The 23,669-nt window shown below is 39.0% G+C and overlaps 1 protein-coding gene across 10 annotated transcripts in view; it reads right to left on the reverse strand.

The window, feature by feature from the left end:
* lsamp (limbic system associated membrane protein) overlaps window positions 1-23,669 on the reverse strand; it is an 878,287-nt gene that overhangs the window by 136,722 nt on the left and 717,896 nt on the right. The window contains exon 1 of one of the 10 annotated variants that reach the window (XM_064303056.1): window positions 2,082-2,391. The exons of the other annotated variants lie outside the window; for them this stretch is intronic. Within the exon in view, the coding sequence (XP_064159126.1) occupies window positions 2,082-2,167 (86 nt within the window). The 5' untranslated portion in view covers window positions 2,168-2,391. Of the gene's footprint in view, window positions 1-2,081; window positions 2,392-23,669 lie in introns of those variants that run through there. 10 annotated transcript variants of the gene reach the window in all.

Raw genomic sequence — 23,669 nt, forward strand, 5'->3', positions numbered from 1 at the left:
ATCTCAGCTTATTCCCTTTCAGATTCAATCACCGAAATCATATTCTGTGATGTCAGAATCCAAGGGCAATAATAAAAATGTCAGAAGTCATAGTCATTCAAACCTTCCCACACATGACTATTAAGTAAGAGGAAAACAAATGAAAAGATTAAAAACAGGGAAATGGAATATTAGGGAAACATAATACTGCCTGTCTAAGAAAAGTGCACACATGGTTTAGGATTACAGCCATTTTATCCTGATATTCTAATCTCACCTCAGCTTTTAATGCTGTTATTAAAGCCCAAATGAATGAGCTCCCAAACAATCTGTGTCATCATTTCCCTTAAATGGATCTGCTTGGATGTTTAATTTCCTTTATCGAATGACAAATGTTTGAAGCAAGTTAGTGCTGAATAACTTAATCAAGGAATTAAAATCATGTCAGAAACACTATGCTCATGTCGGGAAACAAACAGCTGTGGCCTGCAGGTGAAAATTATTCATCTTTATTAAACATTTAAAAAATTGACCTACATATTTAGATAATGCTTCTACCGATCAGCTTCCACCGATCAAATTGCTAAACTGATCATTCCAGAACTAAGTGAACTAAGTTTGGAGAAGGGAAGGGGTGGTCAAGGCCTAGCAGCATGGACGCTTTCACTGCAGAGGGCAGACTGTGCTAAAAACAATTTACTTGCTTGGTGCTAAAAACACTTTTGTTATTAACTCTTGATGAAGTTTTCAAATCATCCTATGACTCACATGAGAAGTGTGTTGCTTTAATACAGTGGTAACCAACCCTGTTCCTGGAGATCTACCATCCTATAGGTTTTAATTTCAACCCAAATTTGGCACAACTGACTCTACTAATTAGAAGCTCAACAAGATGTACTGTTGAGTGAGGTGTGCTTTGTTGGGGTTAGAATGAAAACCTACAGGATGGTAGATCTCCAAGAACAGGGTTACCACCGCTATAATGCATAAGTAAAAACAAACACATAATTCTAGCTCAGGTACAACTATGTAAAATTCACATTTTATGCCCTGCATTAGTTTGTGCCCTGGTCTCCCCTAGATGATAGATGAATAGCAGTGATTACATAGTCTATTGTGTTGTACTACAAGTTACAGTATCAATCATGGTATAGTCTATACATAAATACTAAGTCATGAGTCAAACTTAATCCACAGTGCTGTCCTTGTTTGGGAAAAATAACTGGCAGGACAATTACTGTAGCTAGCTACAGCTTTCAGGATAGTGAGTCAGAATATAAACAATAGAGATTATAGCAAAATAACTTGCAAGCTCTCAAGGTGGCTAGCTGCCTAGCTAAATCAATATAATTTCAAATGCTTTCTATCTAAATGGATTTCTCTCAATGCTGTTTAAAATGAACCAAACTAGCTGCTTTCTCAGATTTTTTGTTGTCAGCTTGCAGGGTAATAAGAATGGAACCAGATTTAGCTAGCTTGCTGATTTGTGTTCTGTTTAGTTACAGTTAAACATGACATGTATTGAACTTGCACATAAATGAAGCAATTATTACAAAATTAATCTCTTGGAAAATGAACTAAACTGTACAGAGTGTGTGTGTCCCAAATGGCCCATTAATTGGCTTGTAAAACTGTGCTCTTACATAAAGTATTAATTGCATAATAATATATTAAATGTATCATCCATCATCACTACTTAAGGCGTCTGCAAAAAAAGTGCTTTTCCATTGAAGCATATTGGATCAGGTGGTTATAAAATCAAATGGAGTTGTATTAGCATTACATGTCAAGAAACTATCCACAGCACTAATGCAGTCAGCTGATCTGAGCCGATCTCATTCACCATGTTGACGAATCACTGACAAACTTGTTCAATATAGTACTTTATCAATTTTAAAGCCTAAAAGGGTTTCACTGGTTGATGCATTCTGCTACCTACTTAAAATAGTTTATCTGAAAATCAGGTTATTTAGGAATTTCTTCTTTAAAAAAAAATTAAAAAAAAACTTATCAGTTTTTAATATAATTGAAATAGTAACCTCTGCATTTTCCCACAAGCTACAGATTGATTGAAATGCGTTGGAGTAAGTAGGACAAAATACCTTTTAAAATGAGCATATCTGTCTTGGGAATGGATTTTCCCCGGATATCTTCGCACTGAGCAGGAAGACTCCAGCCAGACAGTCATGAAAATAGGATTGGGATCCAAAGGAGTCACATACTTTCTCAACTATTTTATCAACGGATAATTTCTGAGGATCACACCATAGCAAAAAAAAAAAAGTAACTGAGGGAAGATCACTGATAGTCAGACCCAGGGGCTTTCTGTAGCACACAGCACAGCGCTAGTGAAGCACGTAGCGGCGCATTCAGAGGGAAATCACCGTTTATTCGCCAAGCGTTCAGCGCTGGCAGCTCTGCCCTGGCACCTGATGTTTGAAAGGATCCAGGAGCCTCAGTTGGACTGTTTCCACACAGCTGTCCTCTGACCCCCTGCTTGGACCGGCGGGAAGAGAACCCCCCCACCACCACAGCCCAGTACCGGGTAGAACTTGGACTCTGTCCATCTCATTATTAGCTTATGGCTCTATACTGACGTTGAGCTGCAGTGGGACTTTGGTCTCAGCGCTTTTCAGCGTCACGTTCTTATGTAGTGTGACTCAAAACATATGGCGCAGTATGATTCCGAGGGCAGGCATGTGGCAGGTGTCCATTAGGCAAACAAATCTTTAAAAAAAATATCAGTGGAAGCAATTCACATCACACCTAGAGTTTCTGGATCAATCTAAGGTTAACTATAATAACTAAAGAATCTGTACGGCACAGATGTAAATACTGGCTTTGAAATAACTGGGGCTGTAGCCATGTAATGAAACACCAGTCTATACTATCATCTGCTGAAGATGAAGGCACGTCAGATTAATCAATAGGCATAAAATCTTTGCATTGAGGCCCCTTTCCTCTGTACACTTCATTAGGTTTAACTTTGCTCCAGCTTGTGGGAAGTAATTGCATGTTTTCCCGAAGAAGGTGAAGCCTTTGCAATTATCTGCGTGCGCTTCTTAAAGGTGACTGACACCAGAACTCACTCTCGGTGCTGCAGTTCTCGTTTGAACTAGTCTGAAAGCGCCGGGGCACTGACAGTTTCGGCTGCTCTTCCTGCATTATTTATTGGTGACTGCAGCGCCAGGCAACAGCGATTGCGATCTGCAAGCACAGTGAGAAACTGATAATCAGCTCCCATTGACAGCTCAACCACCTCTTCATCCTGACTGAGAACTGATTAATCATTCATATGGACGCCGGTCTTTGATGAAGCTATCATTAATGGCATTTCAGAGAGTGAGAAATATCTATGGGAGAAGGCATACGACTAGTATTGCCTACAACTAGCAAGTTGAGGCTAGTATTGTGTCCATATGAAATAAATACAATAAAACAAATTGAAAATGTATCCTGTAAATTCTGTGGGTTGACATTTGTCTCCAGGGCACTAAAATCTATTATTATGACACATTCAGTGTCACCTTAACATGCTAAAAACTCCAAATTTTCACTAGCTTCGACCACCTCAAGCCTTGTCCCCAGCTTAAATGAAACAAAAGGTTCTGTAAAACTGGCTAAAGCAACAGAGGCTGGCAAAATCCACATAATATCATTACAACAGCTGCCATGGCTCATTCATCTTATCAGGGGCTTGATATCAAAAGCAGTTAGTGTTAGCATCTTATTGGAGAGATAAGGGCGAGTGGCTTGCCTTCATTATTCAAAAACAAATGACACGTTACAGCTCACATACTTCATGCACAGTGTGTATGTTCATGCACACACCATACGCCTACACTGTGCGTGTTCAAAACATACGCCATACTTCTGCAGTGTGTGTTCAAATCACGCACAGTAGTTCATTATGATGTGACCACACTTCTATACGGCGTGTGCTGAAAACACACAACACAATCCTAATCCTGCATTCTGACAGTTGGATGATTCAGACACAGCTGGGTTGCATGCTGCCGTTTCGCAGTGGCTGGCGATTGCTCAGAAACAAACCGGCGAGCAGCCGGGGGGGGGGGCTTAAATGTAGGAGCTGGTGATTACGGAATTCAGAGGGGACACATCTCTGCATGACTGCCCATTCAGTGTATCAAAGCATAGCATGCCTGCCATTGCAAAGCCTATTTCACGTGCATGTGATGCCTGTTTTCAAGGGTGTTACAGAGGGGTTAGATTATAGTACAACGTTTTATTAATATATTGGTAGTAGTTTGTAATTGTATGATATATAACATATAAAAATATATTTGGAAATAAAACACAAAAGGTAAAGCCAAAAAAACTCAGTGAAATTAACAAAGGAGATGCAGCAAAAATCAAGCTTATCTTACTGTGAAACTGGCTTTTATTGAATACCCTATTCTAAATGTCCCCTGAAGGATAGAATTACACAATTGCTTTCATTTTTAGTTGGAATTTCAATTTTCATTTTAAATTAAATATGTGAGAGTGTGTTCTTATGTTATTAGACAGGTAAAATCCTACAGACAGAGACCCTTCCTCCCTGGATAAAGCACTGGCTAATCACACACCGCCCTGCTGGCCACAGTTGGAAATTGCATTCCAGTTCACCACACCTGTATTGGCTAAGTGCTGCAGCGCACCAAGCCCAAATCGAAGCTGTTCCTGCGCTCACGCCAGGGTTTTGGCTGAGATATGCGTTTCCAAGGACGAGAGGTGACGGCTCGGCACCCTTCCCAAAGATTTCACATTGACCTACTTTGGAACAACAGCAGTGATGCTCAGTTCCTCCCTCAGTGGAGTCAGGATTCCTTTTAACAACGCTCATTAGATCTTCTTTCAAATGGGAATTTCAAAGACCTGAAGAAAGCTTGCAATGCTCTCCTGAGAATAAACAGCATCAAACCAAGCTAAGGGTCACACTATCTCAAGTGAGGTGGGGAACATCTCCTCATTAGCATTGTAATTCACTGCAAAGCTTCTTTCACACCAGAACGGAAAACACATTTTGCCACGTAGTTCCACTGTAATTGCAAAAACCCTTTACATTCTGTCTCATCTAGAATTACTATCTAAAACTGAAAAACAAGGGAACCTACTGAGTGGTATTAGCTCATTATGGATGTCGCAGGTTGGGGAAAAAAAATAAACAAAACAACAAAAGTATAATGGGATCAGCGAAACTGTTATGTACCAGCTCTTCATAATACCAAATGGGTACACTGGGCCCTCGGGCCAGGCAGCTTGCAGTCAGAATGAGTATGATTCCGGCTTCACGTCTTCATGTCACATGGCCTCATTAAGCAGAGTTTTCCCCAACGCCAGTTTCCTTCGCCAAAGCAGGCAGAACAGTCTCTGTGTGTCCTGTTTAATGTTCTCTTCCTTCCAGCAGTATAAACAGGGCTCAATGCACTCTCCATGACTAAGACCAGCTGAATGAGGCAAACAGGAACGAGACAAGGTCTCCTTCAATGGCTCCTCTGCACAGTCCATGCTAAGACTGCTAATCGACTCCCAGTTTTCAAGCTGCCGCTAATTCACCGTTTCTCCATTTTCCGCCGGCCACCCACATTGATCTGCTCAAATGTCCTCTTTGATTCAGACTTTGCAGAACCCAAAGTTAACCAAACGCCAGAAGCTGTTTGTCCTAGTCCCGATGCTTCTCGCTAGACTGGTAAAAACCATGAAAACTCGTTTGACGCTTAAATTTGATTAGACATTGTGATGCGGGACAGCAATGGAAGAAGCTGACATGTTTTCATCACTTATGGAATTCCCCTAGCAACAAAAGATGGAAAGGGCAACTACTCTGTTGATTTCAACAAGGGGGAATATTTTAATAATAATTAATTTGTCGTTCATCTGTGGCATTACATTTTGTCAGAATGTTATGGAAGTATTTAAGGTCTTTTGGGAGGGTTAGTGACAAGGAATAGTGCCACACTGAAAAAAAACTAATTGGTTTTGAAATGTCCATACATATTGTAAGTGGATCAGTAATCCTAAGAAATGGCCCCCCTGTCAATCTCCTCACATTTATCTTTACCATCATACAGTACCATGGAAGTTAGGGATCATCTATTTAGCATGCACAGAAGACATAAAAAATGATGTTTTAAATGTTTTAGAAGCATGCATGCATATAATTATTACAGCATGCCATATTAGCTTTCCGTAAAGTAGGTTACAATTTTAATTGTTTAGTCAAGACACAATCATAAACAGGTCAGAAACAATTAACAAGGAAAAGCAGCAAGTTATGACAAATATGCTATCTACTTAAAATAGTTTATTCAGCTTGATTTTTATAATTGGATAGATTTTAACCCTGCACTAGCACCCTCTGTTCAGATGCAACTTTGCCACAACTTTGCTACAAAGGATCCAACCCAGAGTTATCTGGATGTCTGACTTCTTCCTGAAGGACAGGACTTGAAACAGCGCCATAGCATACAATACAAACTCATGTATTTTTCTGAAGCATAAACAGGTTTGGTATATTTACTGTTGAGAGGTCAGTGTAGTAGTTTAGTAGTGTGCCAAGCCTTGGCAGGTTACGCTGCATATACACTGCCTGGCCAAAAAAAAGTCGCACACTCTAATATTTCGTTGGACCACCTTTAGCTTTGATTACGGCGCAAATTCGTTGTGGCATTGTTTCGACAACCTTATGCAACGTCACAACATTTATTTCCGTCCAGAATTGCATTATCTTATATTGACGACGGGAAAGTCGAACCACTCCGTAAAGTCTTCTCCAGCACATCCCAAAGACTTTCAATGGGGTTAAGGTCAGGACTCTGTGGTGGCCATGTATGAAAATAATTCCTCATGCTCTCAGAACCACTCTTTCACAATTTGAGCCCGATGAATCTTGGCATTGTGGTCCTGGAATATGCCCGTGCCGTCAGGGAAGAAAAAATCCATTGATGGGATAACCTGGTCATTCAGTACATTCAGGTACTCAGCTGACTTCATTGTATTGCCGCATAATGTTGCTGAGCCTAGATCTGACCAATTGAAGCAACCCCAGATCATAGCACTGCCTCCAGAGGCTTTTACAGTGGGCACTGTCCAAAAAATCCAAATGGCACCTTTTTTTTGGCCAGGCAGTGTAGTAGTGCAGTAGTGTGACTGAGCATGTTACTATGTGTGTGGTAGTGGAATACTTTGCCTCAGCACATTATGTTGTGTGTTGTAGTGTAGTATGGTACCAAGTCTCAGCATATTACTCTGTGTGTAGTAGTGTGCCTCAGAACTTTACGCTGTGTGCAGTAGTGTGCCTCTGAACTTTAGACTGTATGTAGTAGTGTGTCTAAGAACTTTACACTGTATGTAGTAGGGTGTCTCAGAACTTTACACTGTATGTAGTAGTGTGTCTCGACTACACTGAGACAGGCTCAAAACTTTACACTGTTGTAGTGTCTAGACTTCACGTGTGTATGGCCTCAGAACTTACACTTATATTGCTCAGAACTTGCTGTTGCAGTAGTGTCCATCAGAACTTTACACTGTGTGTAGTAGTGTGCCTCAGAACATTACGCTGTTTGCAGTAGTTAGCCTAGGATTATAAACTGTAGAACAACCAGAGAAGGCAGCACCAGGAGAAATGAATGCTGAACAAATTTACTCCACATGAACCTTAATTTCGTAACAGCAAGTAATCAACTCTTCCCACTGAAGAAGAATGTCACTTATCAAGGCTGTAAAACAAAATGTGCAGTGTCAAATCAACTCTGATAGAGTAGTACTCTGATAAAGGACGTCTATCCCTTTAGGATTCATATGAAACTTGCTTGGAATTACATTTTCACTGAACAATTGTGCATTAGAGAAAAAAAAAACATTTAATATGTTAAGTTGAATTATCACTGAACAATTCAATTTTTGAATTAAAGGGAAATGTTTAATATAGATCTTGAGAGATTGAGTTAGTTCATGTCTGCAGAAGTCCATAACCAAAATGTGAAACCAAGATGAATAATCTTTTAGAGAAAAAGACAAAGCAAACTCCAGCTCATTAAACTCCGAGCAAGGACTTCCTTTTGCTTTGTGTCGACTAACAGCTGTCATACATCAGGCAAAACTTGTCCCCAAGTGAAATGTTAAAAATGTATTCTCACACCTCCAAAGATTGTCCATATTATCTGACAGAATGCACAGAATATCCCACATCCATCTTTTCCCCTATTTACTGAAAAGCACTGCTCTCATCTTACTTAAGGGATGCCAAAATTAGAGCTCATTTTTCAGCATTATAATAAATTATTATTTAAATGAATAACCCACCAGTCACCTGGAAGCTTGTAAAAACACCGTCCCAGACCCCCAAACTACGCTTTCAGGCCCTGTTTTTTGTGAGGTCAATTTAAGCTACTCACTGGTACAGGGTGTAGTTTATTTATTTTCTCTTTCTTCTACTCAAAGTATAAGCATTTAAATGTCAAAAAAAAGAACCAAAGCATGAAATCCTGTTTGTTAGAAACCTATTTTCTTTCTGTGTCTGAGCTAGTAACCCCATATAGAAATAAATTGGTTCGAACCACAAGCCCCTGCATATTCCTAATGCATTTAAATGGGTTTCTTGCTGTCGGTCATGGAGTTGAGAGATGTCTTTCATTTCATCGCAGTCGGCTGTGTCATTTTTCTTTATGCCCGTTAAAACGATGCTGCAGGTGAAACAACTTTATGTTCTCCACTCTGCCTACACCACAAAAAAAGGCCTTGTGAAAAATTGGTTTGAAGTGTTATCTGTCTGTCCGGGGCTGACAGAGCTGCACTATTTCAGGGCCAATCACAGCCGTGTCCTCGGGTCCAATATGGTGGGGCTCCACCAGTGAGTCAGAATTAGCATCTCCGGTTCAGGAGAGCGATACAATTTGCTTGGATGCATGGAAAACAACAGATGTCTTTCGGTTATCATTTGTGTTGTGTACAAGCAGTTCCCTCTTGGAAACCCCAGCAAACAGAAGACCGTATTAAAGCTTCAGTGCACTCTATCGTTCCTGGCCACACAGTCTGGGCGTGTAAGACCTGTACAGTGTGTGGACCTGTAGGCAATAAAACAATCCACCAATCCCATTGACTTGGACAGGTTTCTTCTGCTGCAGGCTCTGAATTGTTTGTTCATTTAACACCATTGCTCAAGGTGGCAATGACAAATCTAAGTTGTAGCTGTGTGTTTTTGATTGCCGAGCACCAAGAGTTTCTTACTCACACTCCCAGAGGAAAAATGACCAGCATTACAGCAACCCCAATAAATCAAATTGCTATATACCATGAGGTCCACAATGTTTGGGACAAAGATATATATATATATTTCTAGAATGGACCCAGGGAGAGCAACTACATTATTTTTTATTTAAATTTAAATGAAAAAATGACCAACTGATGGCCAGGCAGGAACTGTCCAGCATGTGGCTTTGAATTGAAGGAGCCTTTGATTTATGCATGATGCACTTTTTGCTGTATTACTATATTTTACACAACCCTTAAACAAAACACAAATAGGCTGACAGGCACCTGTCTGACACAGTTCAAAATCATTCGCAGAGTAGGAAAATGTGGTGATGTGTTCAATTCAATGTCAAATATGAGGACTGTGAAGCACATGAACGAGTAAATACCAAAACCAGATAAGTCTGCAGTGATCCGGTGAGAACAAAAAAAATTAAATAGCACCAGGAAATGTTTCAGAGCACAGCCTGATAAAACAAACAAACAAACAAACAAAAACAGCCAAAAAGTATTACATACTATATCACTGTCACAACTACTGGCCCAGGCAATTTAAAGGTGTGTTTATTGTATGGAATACTAAGGACCAGAGAAAAATATAAGAAGGTAAATACTTAGTCCTGATGGCTTTGGAAACTGTAGGGCCAGATTTGCTGAAACATTGTGACTGTTTTTTGAATGTAAACGCGGTCACTATGAGGTTGCAATATCCACACTAGATTGCCTAAACGGTCGTGATGGTCTGATTTTGCAGGGATTGTGCCACATGTTATCCCATCGGTGGCAATGTTGTTCCCTCGTCTGGACCTCTGCCAGAGTCTTTTTTCTGTATTATGCGGTAGATGATTCTTCTTTTGTTTACTGCGTAACATCATGCCATCATTTCTTCACATCATCTACTGCTCATTTTGTTATTCCTAATGGATTCATTTTGTGTGTGACATCACTCCAGATTCCTCTCCTCTCTGTTAGTGCTGTATTCCTGTGCTGTCATATTGCATCGTGATGCTGCATGTCATTGACCATTATCTCTATTCTCTGTTATGTAAATTTAAGTGTTTTTTTTTCTTGATGTTATTTTGAAACTTGTGCCTGGCTATTCTGTATTCATCTCTTGGTACCTTGGATGTTCAAGCGTGCCATATTGTTTCACAATTTTTATGGGTGTCTCCTACATTTAACTTATTTGACTGCATAATTGCAGTTTATAGGTCTAGTAAATCAATTGTTAAAGTGTTTGTATTTGTGACCACAAGAGAGCCACAACACAGCTTTCCCTAGTAAATATGCTAAATGTTTTGACTTCCTTAGACTACCTAACGTTTAGATTTCCAAATGCATAGTGTTCCTCATTCTTAGACTTCTTAATGCTAAGACTTTCATATGTTTAGACTTCCTTAGACTTATTAATGCTTCAACTTGATCTTCCCGCATATTTCATTCACAGAGACCCACACTTGGTGTGACATACGATTGTTCACAGCACCACAAGCAAATTAATATTTGCTTTACTCATTTTCTTTTGACATTGGTAGCATTCATGCTCATAGATGGTACCCCTGACCAGAAAGGAAAGAGCTTTCACTTCACCATGAAGCAGCACATGTACAAAAGGTCAGGTAGATAATTTATACAGGGCTTAAACAGACTGTCCTCATTGTCATAGATCTGCTAAGCACACAAACCAACTGTGTGGCAACAATAGAATATTCTTTGGCTAGCTTAGAATATTCTCATTTCAATACTCCTTTTCCCAATAAATTATCAGCATTTATTCACAATATAACTGCATTCAGATGCCTACACGTAGTCATGAACTCCAATGAACAAAAAGGAAAAAAAAACAGATGAACATAAAAAATGATATACTTTCAATTACCCAAGGCAGGTTCAGTAATTGCCAGTAAACACAGCTCTAGCAGCCACCATCTGCCATCTATTACATGGGTTAGGGACCCCTGCCTAAGAAAAACCTTCTCGTTAACTTTATTGCTGAACATTCATTAGGGATATACGCAAAGTAATCTCTTAAGGCATGTTTTATGTCTGAGGGCTACGTCATTTGTAACGGAGAACACTTTCTCAGTGCCACCTCGGCTATTAGCTTATCAGAGTTGTCAGAGAAGGTGTCATATTTCTTGACCACACTGCTTTAGCACAGGCCATCCTAAGTCCTGTTCTCTGGAGAAGACGGCCTCTGCGAGGAAGTTCATTTTAATTAACCTTTAATGGTGCTACACACACGTGCATTACGTCTACAGAAGCATGCCACAATAAATAATGAAAATGTCATACTTATTGCAACACTAATATTAATCATAATAATAATACATTAGAGCCTCCGAGAGATTAAACTCAAGAGATATGGATAGATCGGTCAGCTGAACAGGGTACGAAAAGGAGAGGAAATATACACAATTGTAACAATATCAATATCAAGCTCATTTTTATTACTGATTTAAATAGAATTAATCACTCTTTCCATAAATAGTTATTATTAAATACACTTAAAATAAGACAATGGGAACGCTATAGCACTATTGCTGGACAATACAACTTGAGATATCAGCAGCGTTTATTATAAAAAGGGGTAAACAAAACCCAACACTTCAATAAAGACGCCAAAGATAGCGGAGCACTGGAAGGGAGTCATACTGTTGGAGATTTGAAATATTGAATACTCCACTGAGATTCATGTTACCTCTGGTTTGTTTAACAGTTAATTTAAACTCAGCTTTATGTATAATCAAAGGATGTATATAATCAGGTAAGACACTTGCAGTCATTTTCCCTTATATCAGTGTGTTTCGAGCCCAGATTTGTTTTCTCTCTCTCTCTCTCTCTCTCTCTCTCTCACAGCTTTTAACAACCAGTTCTTTAAGCTCTCAGTGCGCCACACACAAAATCTCACAAGGGCTTTTAAAAACTTCATGCAACCACACAAGAAGTATCTTGGGAAGGGTAAAGAACCATATTGGCGAATAAATGCATTTTGTGAACACTACTTTCAGATTTGAAAGAAAGTACAGGGACCTTTTACACGGATAATGGCTTCCAAAAATACAAAATGAGTACCCATTACCACTTAAAATAAAAATTCCATTTCAATCATGCAAAAAATATTTTACAAAATCATTTTAAAAAAAGTAAACCAAAAAAGTTAAATCAGGAGGGATGCAGATATGTACACTGGGTTAATGAAATATATGAAATATAGTCTGGCATCTGGTTGATCACCCTGCTTTCCCTCCAGACTCTGCCCAAGAGAGGGCCATATAAGGCCACCACTCTGGGGCTAAACTGCAGCAGTCAGCTGAGCACTGAATGGGACAGCACTCGGAGGTTACCTTAGGACCAATCCGAGTGGAATCTCTGCAACAGTGTGCCAGGTGCTAGGGAGGCAAATCCCTACTAAAACCGTGCTCAGGATGGTGGCCTGAGAGGGACAAAAAAAAATCTTTTTTTTTTTCATTTCCATTATTGCGTAAACCACTCTAAGCAGACTGAGTCGCCCTTTCGGATTTGAGTTTCCTTTTTCGGGGAGAAGGCCTTCCGTCCAAATTGTATATCCGAATACAGCAATATTTTTTTCCGTTTATCGATTAGTTGGCAGTGGCTTTCCAAAGTTATGGCAGAGTTTAAGAGAAAACATTATTGGTTCAATAAGGCATTATTTTGGCCTGAATACAAATGTATTTCCTAAATTTCACTCAAAATGGCTTAAAAAATTTTTTAAGCCACAAACTGGTTCAACAGCCTGCCTAACCACTTGAAAATGGAATATCATAAATAAAATATAATATCATAACACTTCAGAATATGCCAATATTCAACTGCAATAAACAAACAAATTATTGCTGCTTTCAGATATTTCTTCAGAAGTTAATTGAAGTTCATGCACCTCATTAGCAAGGTATTGCTATAAACAGTTAATGCTGCTTGCTATCCTTCCAGGACTGGACTCTGAGATCCCTGCTCTAGAACCAGATGTCATCAACCATTCAATCAACCTGCTATTTGCCTTTTCTGTTTCAACTCCAGTGACATCATAATGCAAAACTTAAAGAAAACCACAGTCAATTTTGAAAAATGTACTTTCAGCACTTAATGCAAAACCATTTGTTTATGAAACAGTAAACAACAGTTCTCCAATTTCTTATCTGCTCCTGAAGTCTGTTCTTTTCAGTTCACACATTCACAGCCTTGAGAAAACAGTACCGAAAACAACTTTTTTCATGTTCTGTAGCCATAAGAAAAATAACAAGAAGAACTTCTACAGGCAGTATTCATATTGGCTGTGAATTTGCCTCTAGTGGTGGAAGGCTGGGACTGCAGAGGCAGCACATTCAAAGAGCCACTGCTACTTTGGTGCTGATTCCAGTCACACCTGAGGCAGAATGTAATGCCAAAAAGCTTTCAGTGACAGCCTTTCAGCTGTCTGCACCAGCTGAATTTCTGAACTGCAATCTGTACACACACAAAATGACAAAATATGAGAAACACAACATGAAATGCAGACAGTCTACTCAAACCCATGACAGACTGGCTAAAAAGATGACAAAACAAAAATGTGCTAGGTGATTTATAAGTTGTTAGCTTGCCATGCACTAGAAATAGAGACACATTCAAATAAAGATCTTGTAGAACTTTAAAGATAACCTTAAAAAAAAGCCCTTAGCCCTACTTCATAGCAAGAGAGAGAAAAAAAAAGAATAATACACTTATGGGTTCATTTCACTCTCAATAAGTTAAGGGTTCATTTTGATGCACCCTCAGAATTGAGAACAGCTTTCTATCCTCTAAATTCTAATGGTGTACGGGTCATAAATGATTGGCTCTTTGTGAGTGAATCATTTCTGGAAACCGTAAGCAGTCAAACATTTCTCCTCCATTTGACACATGTGAAGGAACAGACCTTCACCTGGTTTTGGCCCTTGAGGAGATAATAAATTCTGCTGTGCTGAGGACAAGGTGAGTTAGGGATGCCTGCCTTCAGTATCACATTTATTATTGTGCTCTAAACTATTTATATGAAATTAACATGTTTTGGAGGGTACTTCCTGTGTTAAAATTCATAGCAATTATTCAATCTTAATTTGAATCTATGTCAGGGATAATGTGAGGAAGTCAGTTGAGTCAAATCAACCCACAACAGGGGCATGTACCTGACACAAAGCAAAAGGATTTTAATCACACTGGAGGAGCTTATTTTGAAAGGATTACCTCGCTTTCTGTACATTACCCTGCTTATACTATATTTATACTTTGGCTTATACTTGCCTAATAAATTATGTCCAGCTGTATAAATGGATACAATGTAAATGCTATGTAAAATAAATAAATAAATAAAATAAAAGTTGTGTAAATCTCCCTGGATAAGAGCGTCTGGTAAATGCCTGTAATGAAATGCAATCATGTTTGAATTAAATTTATTATGCATGTTTTTACATTTCTTATTTTAGCTTTCCTCCAAAAAATATTTCTGACATATAAGAGCGCTGAGTATCCTAGCAACCACAAACAAACTAGTTCATGGTGTTTATAATGATCGTTTATTCTATTTACAAAAAAACAAATTAGGACACTTCCATTTATTGTGAATGTGTTGTGCTTTGGGGGTATTTCTGGGATGTTGCTGGCCATTACTCATTTCTTCTCTCACTGTGTTTTTTCCATATCACCTAGTTAATGTTAACCTTTGTTACCAACATGAGAGAGGGCAATCTGTCCGACCGCTTGGCTAAGTAGAGGGTGGAGGGATATAGCAAACATTGTACAGAAGGAATTATACAGAAACAATGTGTAAAGACCACTCATTGACCAATCAGAATCATGAGTTATGAAAGTCCAACAGAAAATATCTAAGTTTATTTGGAATAAGAAGAGGTCAAGAATTAAATTATCTGTATCACAACAGCCTAAGGAATGTGGGGGTTCGCCGCTGCCTAATTTTAAGATTTACATCACATTTTATTTTATATCAGATGTTTTTATCCAAAGTACAGTACAATAAGTGCACACTGAACATCATTGGAACTACTACAGAATACATGTCAGATAAGGTACAATTCTCATAAAGTATTAGTTATCCATAGCCATGAACATCAAGTCTAGTCTAGTTCACACAGTGATCATTGGCTAAGTCATATAATAAGGAGCTACAGCATCACAATGAAGATACAAGTGCAACATGAATGCTAGATGGAGACAGAAGTTCAACATGAAAGTTCTATATCAAGATACAAGTGTTACATGAAAGTGATACTAGATTGGGGTAGCCCAGCAGAGTACTGTTAGAGTTAGTTGAGGTAAAGTCTGAAGAGATATGTCTTCACTACTATAGATGTTTCTTTACTATTTGGCATTTCAGTTAAGAGCTTCCAACACCTGGTTGAACCCAGATTCATGTGCATCTTGGAGAAATATTGAGGCATCCTTAGAACACCCGGCTCAGCTACAGGATATCCCCTTAACAGTTTGTAAAATGGAACCCTGGAACAGTGGAGAAAATGATGAAAGTTCCACCTTCACTTACAGTAACACATTTCCCCCCATTTTGAATAACACAAAATTGATGTCTGGAGGACAACCTTTGAAACATCACACATGGGCATCTACAGGGATTTTTACTCTCAATGGTATTTTCAGTGATCATGGCTTACACAGCTTCCAAGACCTCACTAACACGTTCTCTCTCATTAGATCCTCATTTTTTCTGTATTTGGAGCAAAAAATGTAATGCATCATTAGATGACAGTTTGTCCACACATACTTTGGTTCAGTGCGTTTTAGATCTGAAAGGACTGGTGTCCCATTTGTATAACCATTTTATCAGAGCGAATTATACAAATCTGCCAATATCCACGACTTGGGGAAAAGAGCTGAGCAGATTTAATGTATTGCCTAATTGGGCGACGGTATGAGAGAACAATTTCTTTGCATCAGAAAATGCAGTGCATCAGTTTATCCATTTTAAATTAGCGTACAGAGCTTATAGTACTCTGTTCAAACAGAATAACATGAGCATTTCTTCCAACTGATTTTGCATTTTATGTGATGAAGGAGAAAATGGGTACCACAATTCATACGTTTTGCAAATGTCATGCAATGCTGAGTTTTGGACCAATGTAGCAAATATGATTTCCGTGATGCTTAGGACAGAGGTTAATCCCACCTCAGGTATGTTGCTTTTAAATTATGATTCTGGTGTAAATCTGTTCATTTTCCAGCACAGACCTTTCCAGGCAGCTTACGACTGCAAATAAATCATTATTACATCTTTAGTTTACGCCCAGTCCCCCCTTAATCTTATGCAGTCTATAATTGTGCTGGAACGATCCACTGCAAAGCTCCACAAAGCTCAAACTAGCACTATTTTCTAAAGTTACATTTGAAGTCTATATAATCTATGCCCGTATGCATGGGCGTCATTTTATTTTTGACTTATATGCGCTTGTATATGTTTTATTTTTATGTCTTGTCTTAGCTCTGCTTGTCCATATATATATTTTTTTGTTCTGTTGTTTCCTTTTCATCCCTCACACTGTACTATCCCAGGACTGTGTATATAGTTCGCTGAATATTATATTAAATAATATATGTAATCATAAACAAGTAGACTGAAAAAAGTAAAAGATTGTCCTGATTTTCTTCTCCCAGACAAATTTTGGAGATCTGGGATAAAAAAGCCCAGGTCAGAGCCAATAAATACAGTCATACTTCATGAGCAATGTACAGTAGCCCAGCCCCAACAATAAATATTTATCTATAAATCCCACATGCACGAGCCACTTACTGCACTAAATACAATAAACTGTAGTCACATCTGTGGTCTGTGGAACGATGGGGATGCTCTCATACCCCCTTCTAATGAGTGCAATCAATAAGGAGTAAAATATAAGAAACACTCAAAGAACAACACGTTCTTGGTTCAAAATGTTGCTATGCAAAAGAACCACGCCGTTGACACCCCCACATTATATCCTTTCAAATTGAATACTTGCAACAGAAAAAGATGAATGAACTTAATGAATGCTAAACAAAGGTCATACAACCTAGCTTGTGGTAACCTTTTTAGATTTTCTTTTTTTCTCTCCAAAAGCCACCATCATCAGGTTACAAATGAAAACATTAACATTTATAGATTAAGTGTAATCATATCTTTTACATATCTCTGTTCCCTTTCCTCATGGAAAGAAGTACTGGCGCAATATGAAAACTGATTTTTACGTTTATAATTGTGAATTAACACAATAAAATGTATCTGTTCATGTGCACAGCCTCTGGAAACATAACATCTCTGAACAAGCTGATTTGGAGTTACCTGAGGTACATTCCCTGCTTTAGACCACAGACCCCCTAATGCTCCAATACCAGTCATTATAAAGCAGGCAGGGGGCCAGACACTTCTCTAAATATAAAATATTACATTTCTTAAAAGTAGCAGATTGTGTGAACAGCGTGTGTGACTGCACGTACAAGCTGAGCCACTCCATTCTCTATTTAGAATTATTGAGATCAGCAATTGTGAAACCAATAAATGCTTACTTCTTGAGATGCAAAGGTTGTCCCCTCTTTTTGCTTTTTATTTGAACTCCCCCCCCCAACTACTGTGATTTTATCATATTAGAAGCAGATAAGCAATATGTATATTTTAAAAATAAAAATGTACAAAAGCATAAAAAAATGACATTCCTAGTATGTCCAACTGTTAGGAATTTTAAAAATTATTTTATTGTTGACTAGAAACAGCAGACTGTAATTAAAAGAGCACATTTATACTGTGGTCTATATGCTACGCCCTGAGTCTTGCCCTGGTAGTGGAAGACGATAATGAAGCTTATTTTGGGGTACCACTCATTGAGTACCAACTGGCCTCCAATTCCATCTCTCTGACACATCAGATTTATTTGAGCAGTGTGTGCGATGACTATGAAGTACACTATTAAGATGAAAATATTCCAGAAGTCTGGATTGTTAGTTTTTCTCTACCTTGATTGAACTGAGACCCGTCACACTGCTGAAGAGAATGGCTTGGCAAACACAGGAAATAAGGAGTTCTTCTCCTTGATACTCGATTAAGTCCTGGACATTTGCCATTAATCCTCACTTAAAAATAAATGCAGGTTTTTTTCCCACAAACACAGCTGGCAAGATGTCCAAATTTAGCTTTCCAAACTGTGCTTGTGAAGAAAAAAACAAAAAACAAAAAGAAAATAGAAAAAAAAAAAACACTTGCATTAAGTCAAAGTTAAGGACAAACATTGACTGAGTCCAGACCTGGAGGTCAAAGTGCTATCTCCCGTAATCTGTCAGGGCTGGATTTATTGTTCAGGGGTAATTCTCAAGTGCACCTCAGAAAACCGAGAGCAAATGAATGCAACCTTCGGGACAGCCGGGCTGACTCTGCGCACAGCGCAGCGGAATTAGGTTAGAGCAGAGCAAACTCAGAGAGCCCGTCTGCCCCCCGCCCTGTTCATTGGCAGGGGCGTATTTGTTTAGGAGGTTCAGGGTCAGATGAAAACCGATTGATTCAGACGGACCAGCCCACCGGTGGTCCTGTGGCCCTGACCCAAATGTCGCTGAACTGCCTCTCAAGCAATAAAACAGAGAAGCGAAGGCTTTCAAAGATCAGATCACTGCGCGCCTTTCCACAGATGCACTTTAGATTTACGGTCTACTGCAAAAAAAAAAATTTTTTTTATAAGAATTCTCTGAACTATTAATGGTTAATTGCTGTTCTAACTGCGATGTTGAACATATTTGTTTGCTCAGTCAGACCATTAAGTTGCCAAATCAAACAAGCATTGCATCTGTCTTATTTAGCAACAGTGACTGGTCGTCAAATCACACAAATGAGTTGGGTAATAGGTGAAATGACCCATCAGCAGGGGTTGCTGATGGCCAATTAGAATTTTGATTAGGTGCAAGAGCAGTGCTTTGATGTCTCCCATGGCATGCAATTAAATGTTACAACTACAATAAAAAGGATAATATGTTTCTTTTCAATGCTGTCCTAAGCTGGCAGCAGGTTATAACCAAAACAAATGTAATAAAGAAAAGAAAAGAAAAAGAACAGCGAGTAGGATTTATTGGGTCAACATTTGTCTCTCTAAAACTCACAAACAACACACAACAACACTAATGCTGGTGAGCCACCCCTAATTAAAGGAATTATATGAAATGCTTTTATCAACATTTACAAATTCACAGAGAGCAGATATCATCTTCAACACAGCCTGACAGATTATTCAATCCAACACACTTGTCTCACATTTTACACACACACACACACACACACACACACGCATACACACACACCTGACCTAATTTTGTTCATATCTTTTTACGCGTACCTCAAAAAACACAATTTGTGCCCACATAGCCGCGTTTCCACCAAAACTACTCGGAACTTTTAGTCCCACAAACTACTTTACCAGGAACTAAAAGGTTCCTTCAGCCCATGGTTGTCTGCGTTTCCACCGCGGTCTAAAGTCCCGCGAAGATTAGGCAAATTATCCCACTGACGTATGAAAAAGCGACGTTGTCGTCGGTCCATCTGTCCTATGATTTCTTCTGTAACCCCATACTACCACCAAAGTTGCCTACATAATTTTCTAATAACCGTGACAGTCCGGAGGGGTTTATTCCACTTATATACAACGAGCTACCAACAATGACTGTATATGGTTACTTTTGTATTTATTGATTTTTATCGATTTCATCACCAGGAATTGAAATATTCTTCTGCAGCCGTTTGGGCATATTTTACCGTTGTCAAGCAAAACTGTCGTTGGTAGTTGAACTTGGACCGTTGTTATGCAACAAATAGGATATAACAGGCCAATAGTCAGATTGTAACTGTTTTATATATCCTCTCAAACACATTCATTATGTTTTTATGCGAACATTCACTTTCATGTCTTGACATCCGAGGCGACAGAATGCATTCACATTTCCAATATAACTGGCAACAACAGCAGAAACATGCACACGTTGTAAACAATTTGCTGTTTGATTACTTTCTCATCGTCAATTCCATATAGGCTAATCGCAAAATGACAAGAATAGAACGAAAACTCGGACTTGCGTGAAAATTTAAATTAGCAGTGGTACAGCCACCGTTTGCTTTCCTTCGAAGTTACTGCTAGCCGAGCAGCGAAGTGTGCCCTCCAGATGCGAACCATGCACCATGAATTAGTCCATAGTCTTCCTGGTCTTTTTGTGGAATTGAAGAATGGCAGAGTAAAATTACGGCAGTCCGAAAAAGCTAAAGGGACGATTACTAGAATTAACCTGTTATTTTACCCTGACAAAAAGTGCGGAAGGTGATTTCCAATTTGCTTTTACTGTAGGCTATCACCAATGTGAATTACGTAGAACTACCGCATACCTCACATAACTGTATCAAACGTTTTGAGTCAATTACAACGGGCTAACAAAGAAAATCCGGAAGAAAATATTCAGCAACCAAATTAATCTGTTTGAATGTTTTGGTACGTAATATGCTGTCCCAGCACGAATGCTTAGCATTTTATAAAACGAATACTAAAGCAAGAAAAGAACAGAAGAGCACACGTTATAATTCCAAGACGTTGGCAGGCTATAACCAAAACTAGGCTACTGCGCCGCATAACATACAAGTTTGATTTTAAGTTATTATGAAAATAAATCCGTTTGCGGCTGGAGATTTTTAAACATGGCGGCTGAAAGTAAAAAAAATAACACTGCAAGTAGTCGACCAATCAGAAATTTTCAGTGCTTGCGCCCCACCCCAAAGGTTCCTGTACTTTTGGAAAGTACTACCCCCTGAGCAGGAACCTTTTTGGGGGTAAAATAAAGCCCCCGGAACTAAATTTAGACCCTAGTTCCTGCGGTGGAAACGCACTGAGTTCCTCAAAAGGTTCCTAGTTCCGGGGTAAAGTTCCTGCGGTGGAAACGCGGCTCATGTAACACAGTACCACAACTCAGCCATTTTGTTCCATATCATTCCTCACAACAAATGTATTTCACAGAAACATGGCAATCATGTAACTGGCATTACTTCATGTGACAATCATGGCATACATTTATATACTGCCTTTTGTTTAAGGGTCTCTAAATTATTTATAGTGAGGCTGTAAATTATCTCATTAATCGCCAATGTGAAATATACACAAGTGTACTGCACTGCTGCCGATCCATAGCAGCAACTGTTACCACGCACTAATAGCTCTAGAATCAATTAAACAAGAATAATCAGTCCAGGGCAGGGGTGTCCAATCTTATCTGAAAAGGGCTGATGTGGGTGCAGGTTTTTGTTTACTACCAGCACTAAGACACCTGCTTTTACTTATCAAGGACTTGATTGAGGACCATAATTAATTAATTAGTTGAGTCATAGTGCCGGGTCAAAACAAAAACCTGCACCCACATTGGACCTTTTCGGATAGCACACCCCTGGTCTAGGGGCATGATAAAATGAGTTGATTGAAATAAACTGGTTATAAAGAAGGACAATAAGCTGACATTAGCATAATTTCTATTTTCAGCATGCCACCATTGTGATGGTTAACATTAAGAACCAGAATACTGAATACAGGGATTGTTAGCATAGTATTCACATTAGGGAGTGGCTGTTAAACAAGCCACCAGGAGGCAGAGCCTGTGCTGGGTTACCATTCTGCACTGGACCCCGATCTGACCTAGCGAAGTCCCTGTGAGCAGAAGGCTTGTTTTTAAAGGTCTCCTGAGCTAGGATGTCAAACAAACCTTATTTGTGTAAATATGGTGTATGTCTACTGTACAAGGACTGGGCTTTAGCAAAGGTCACCCAGGTTTATGTGAGTGTACTCACCAAAGTCTGAGCAGACCCCTTATATATACACTGATGTCCAGTTACCCACATTCATTACATGCTCTTCTTCAGAATGACTTCCAATGCAGGAGAAATGTAAGTGCATTAACCTGATTAATATGGCTAAGAGTGCCAGACTAAGCGAACAACATTTCCAACATTAAACCAAGAATCAAATTCCAAATTCAAAATACATACTGAATACATTTGTGATAAGCCCTGAATATTGAAACATGAATCATAAAAATGTAACCTAAAAATATAAGAAATACAATAACCTGAACTGATGCAAAAGGTTGAGAATGTGAGGGAGTGGGGATGGGAGGGGAATCAAGCCATCACATAGCCAATGATTCTGCTGCTCTGACGATTTTGGGGAGTTTGTTCCACCACTGTGGGGCCAGCACAGACAGGCAGGCGATTCTGAGAAGAGTATAATCCAGGAAATAGCAGCAGCTCATCAGGGATTCAAAATCATCATCGGCCGATATTTCAGCGGCCTGACCACTACAAAGCATCTGTTAATGTTTCATGTATGCTTCAGATACATGTACATTCAAATATAAAATAAATCCAACATTTTTGCAACCTTACAGTACAGCAGTATGCAGAAAACAACCCAAGCGCACCACATGGTAGTCTACAACATTCCCCGCAATTGAGAAGGTAATTTTCCAGGCCATTAGTCCCCAGTCAGTCTGATTTCATTCACGATCATTCCTACCTGTAGCACCTTCTCTAATTGATGCACAATTGCACACATAGTCACCTCACATTCTCCAGTCTCGCATTTCTGATTATAACTTCAGCTATCATTTGCTGAGAGCATGGCTCTGGAAAGCATTAGTCTTCCAGAAACAGTTCATTTATCTTCTGCATTGTCTTTCTTTAAAAATTCATTGCACTTCAGGCAATTTAATTAACTTAAAGGCACTGATGTGCCGTCATCGGTAGAAGAGGCTATGAAGCTGAAGCTGAGGCTTCCAATTAAGGTGAGCAGAATCATTTTTATTAGGAATGTGCGTGTGTGTGTGTGTGCGCACACACATACGTGTGTATGTGTGTTTCAGTGTATGCCTGTGTGTGTGTGTACGTGTGTGTGCCTGTGTGTGTGCATGCGTGTTTGTAATGTGTGTGTGTGCCTGTGTCACACTTCTAAAAATCTTAAGTATGGCTGCTCTTAAAGTTATAACTCAAATAATGTAGATTGTTGTACTTGTACAGTGTTGTAATATATTTTAGATGTGTTGTTCAGAATTACGTGGTCTTATTTACATCTTGAATGCATTTACAACTGGTGAGGCCGAAGAAATATTTCAACAGAGGTGCATAATTATTCTAATCTAATATAATCCAATCTGATTTTATCTAATCCAACCCAATTAGAAGTGCATGGCTCATGTTTTAGAACTGAATGTACATCCAGATGAAATTTAAATATTCAAATAGTCCCTGGGAGCTGTAACTATTTTGTGTTATTAGCACCTCAGGTCTGACTCCTGCTGCATAGAAAATTAGTTGTGCTTTCAATAAAGAATTAGTCAATCTGGATGTTTCTGGTGCTAAGTGCTAGGCTACAGTGCTAGGCACTTTCCACTTA

The sequence above is a fragment of the Anguilla rostrata genome, chromosome 12 (assembly GCF_018555375.3).
Source record: "Anguilla rostrata isolate EN2019 chromosome 12, ASM1855537v3, whole genome shotgun sequence".
Taxonomy (NCBI): domain Eukaryota; kingdom Metazoa; phylum Chordata; class Actinopteri; order Anguilliformes; family Anguillidae; genus Anguilla; species Anguilla rostrata.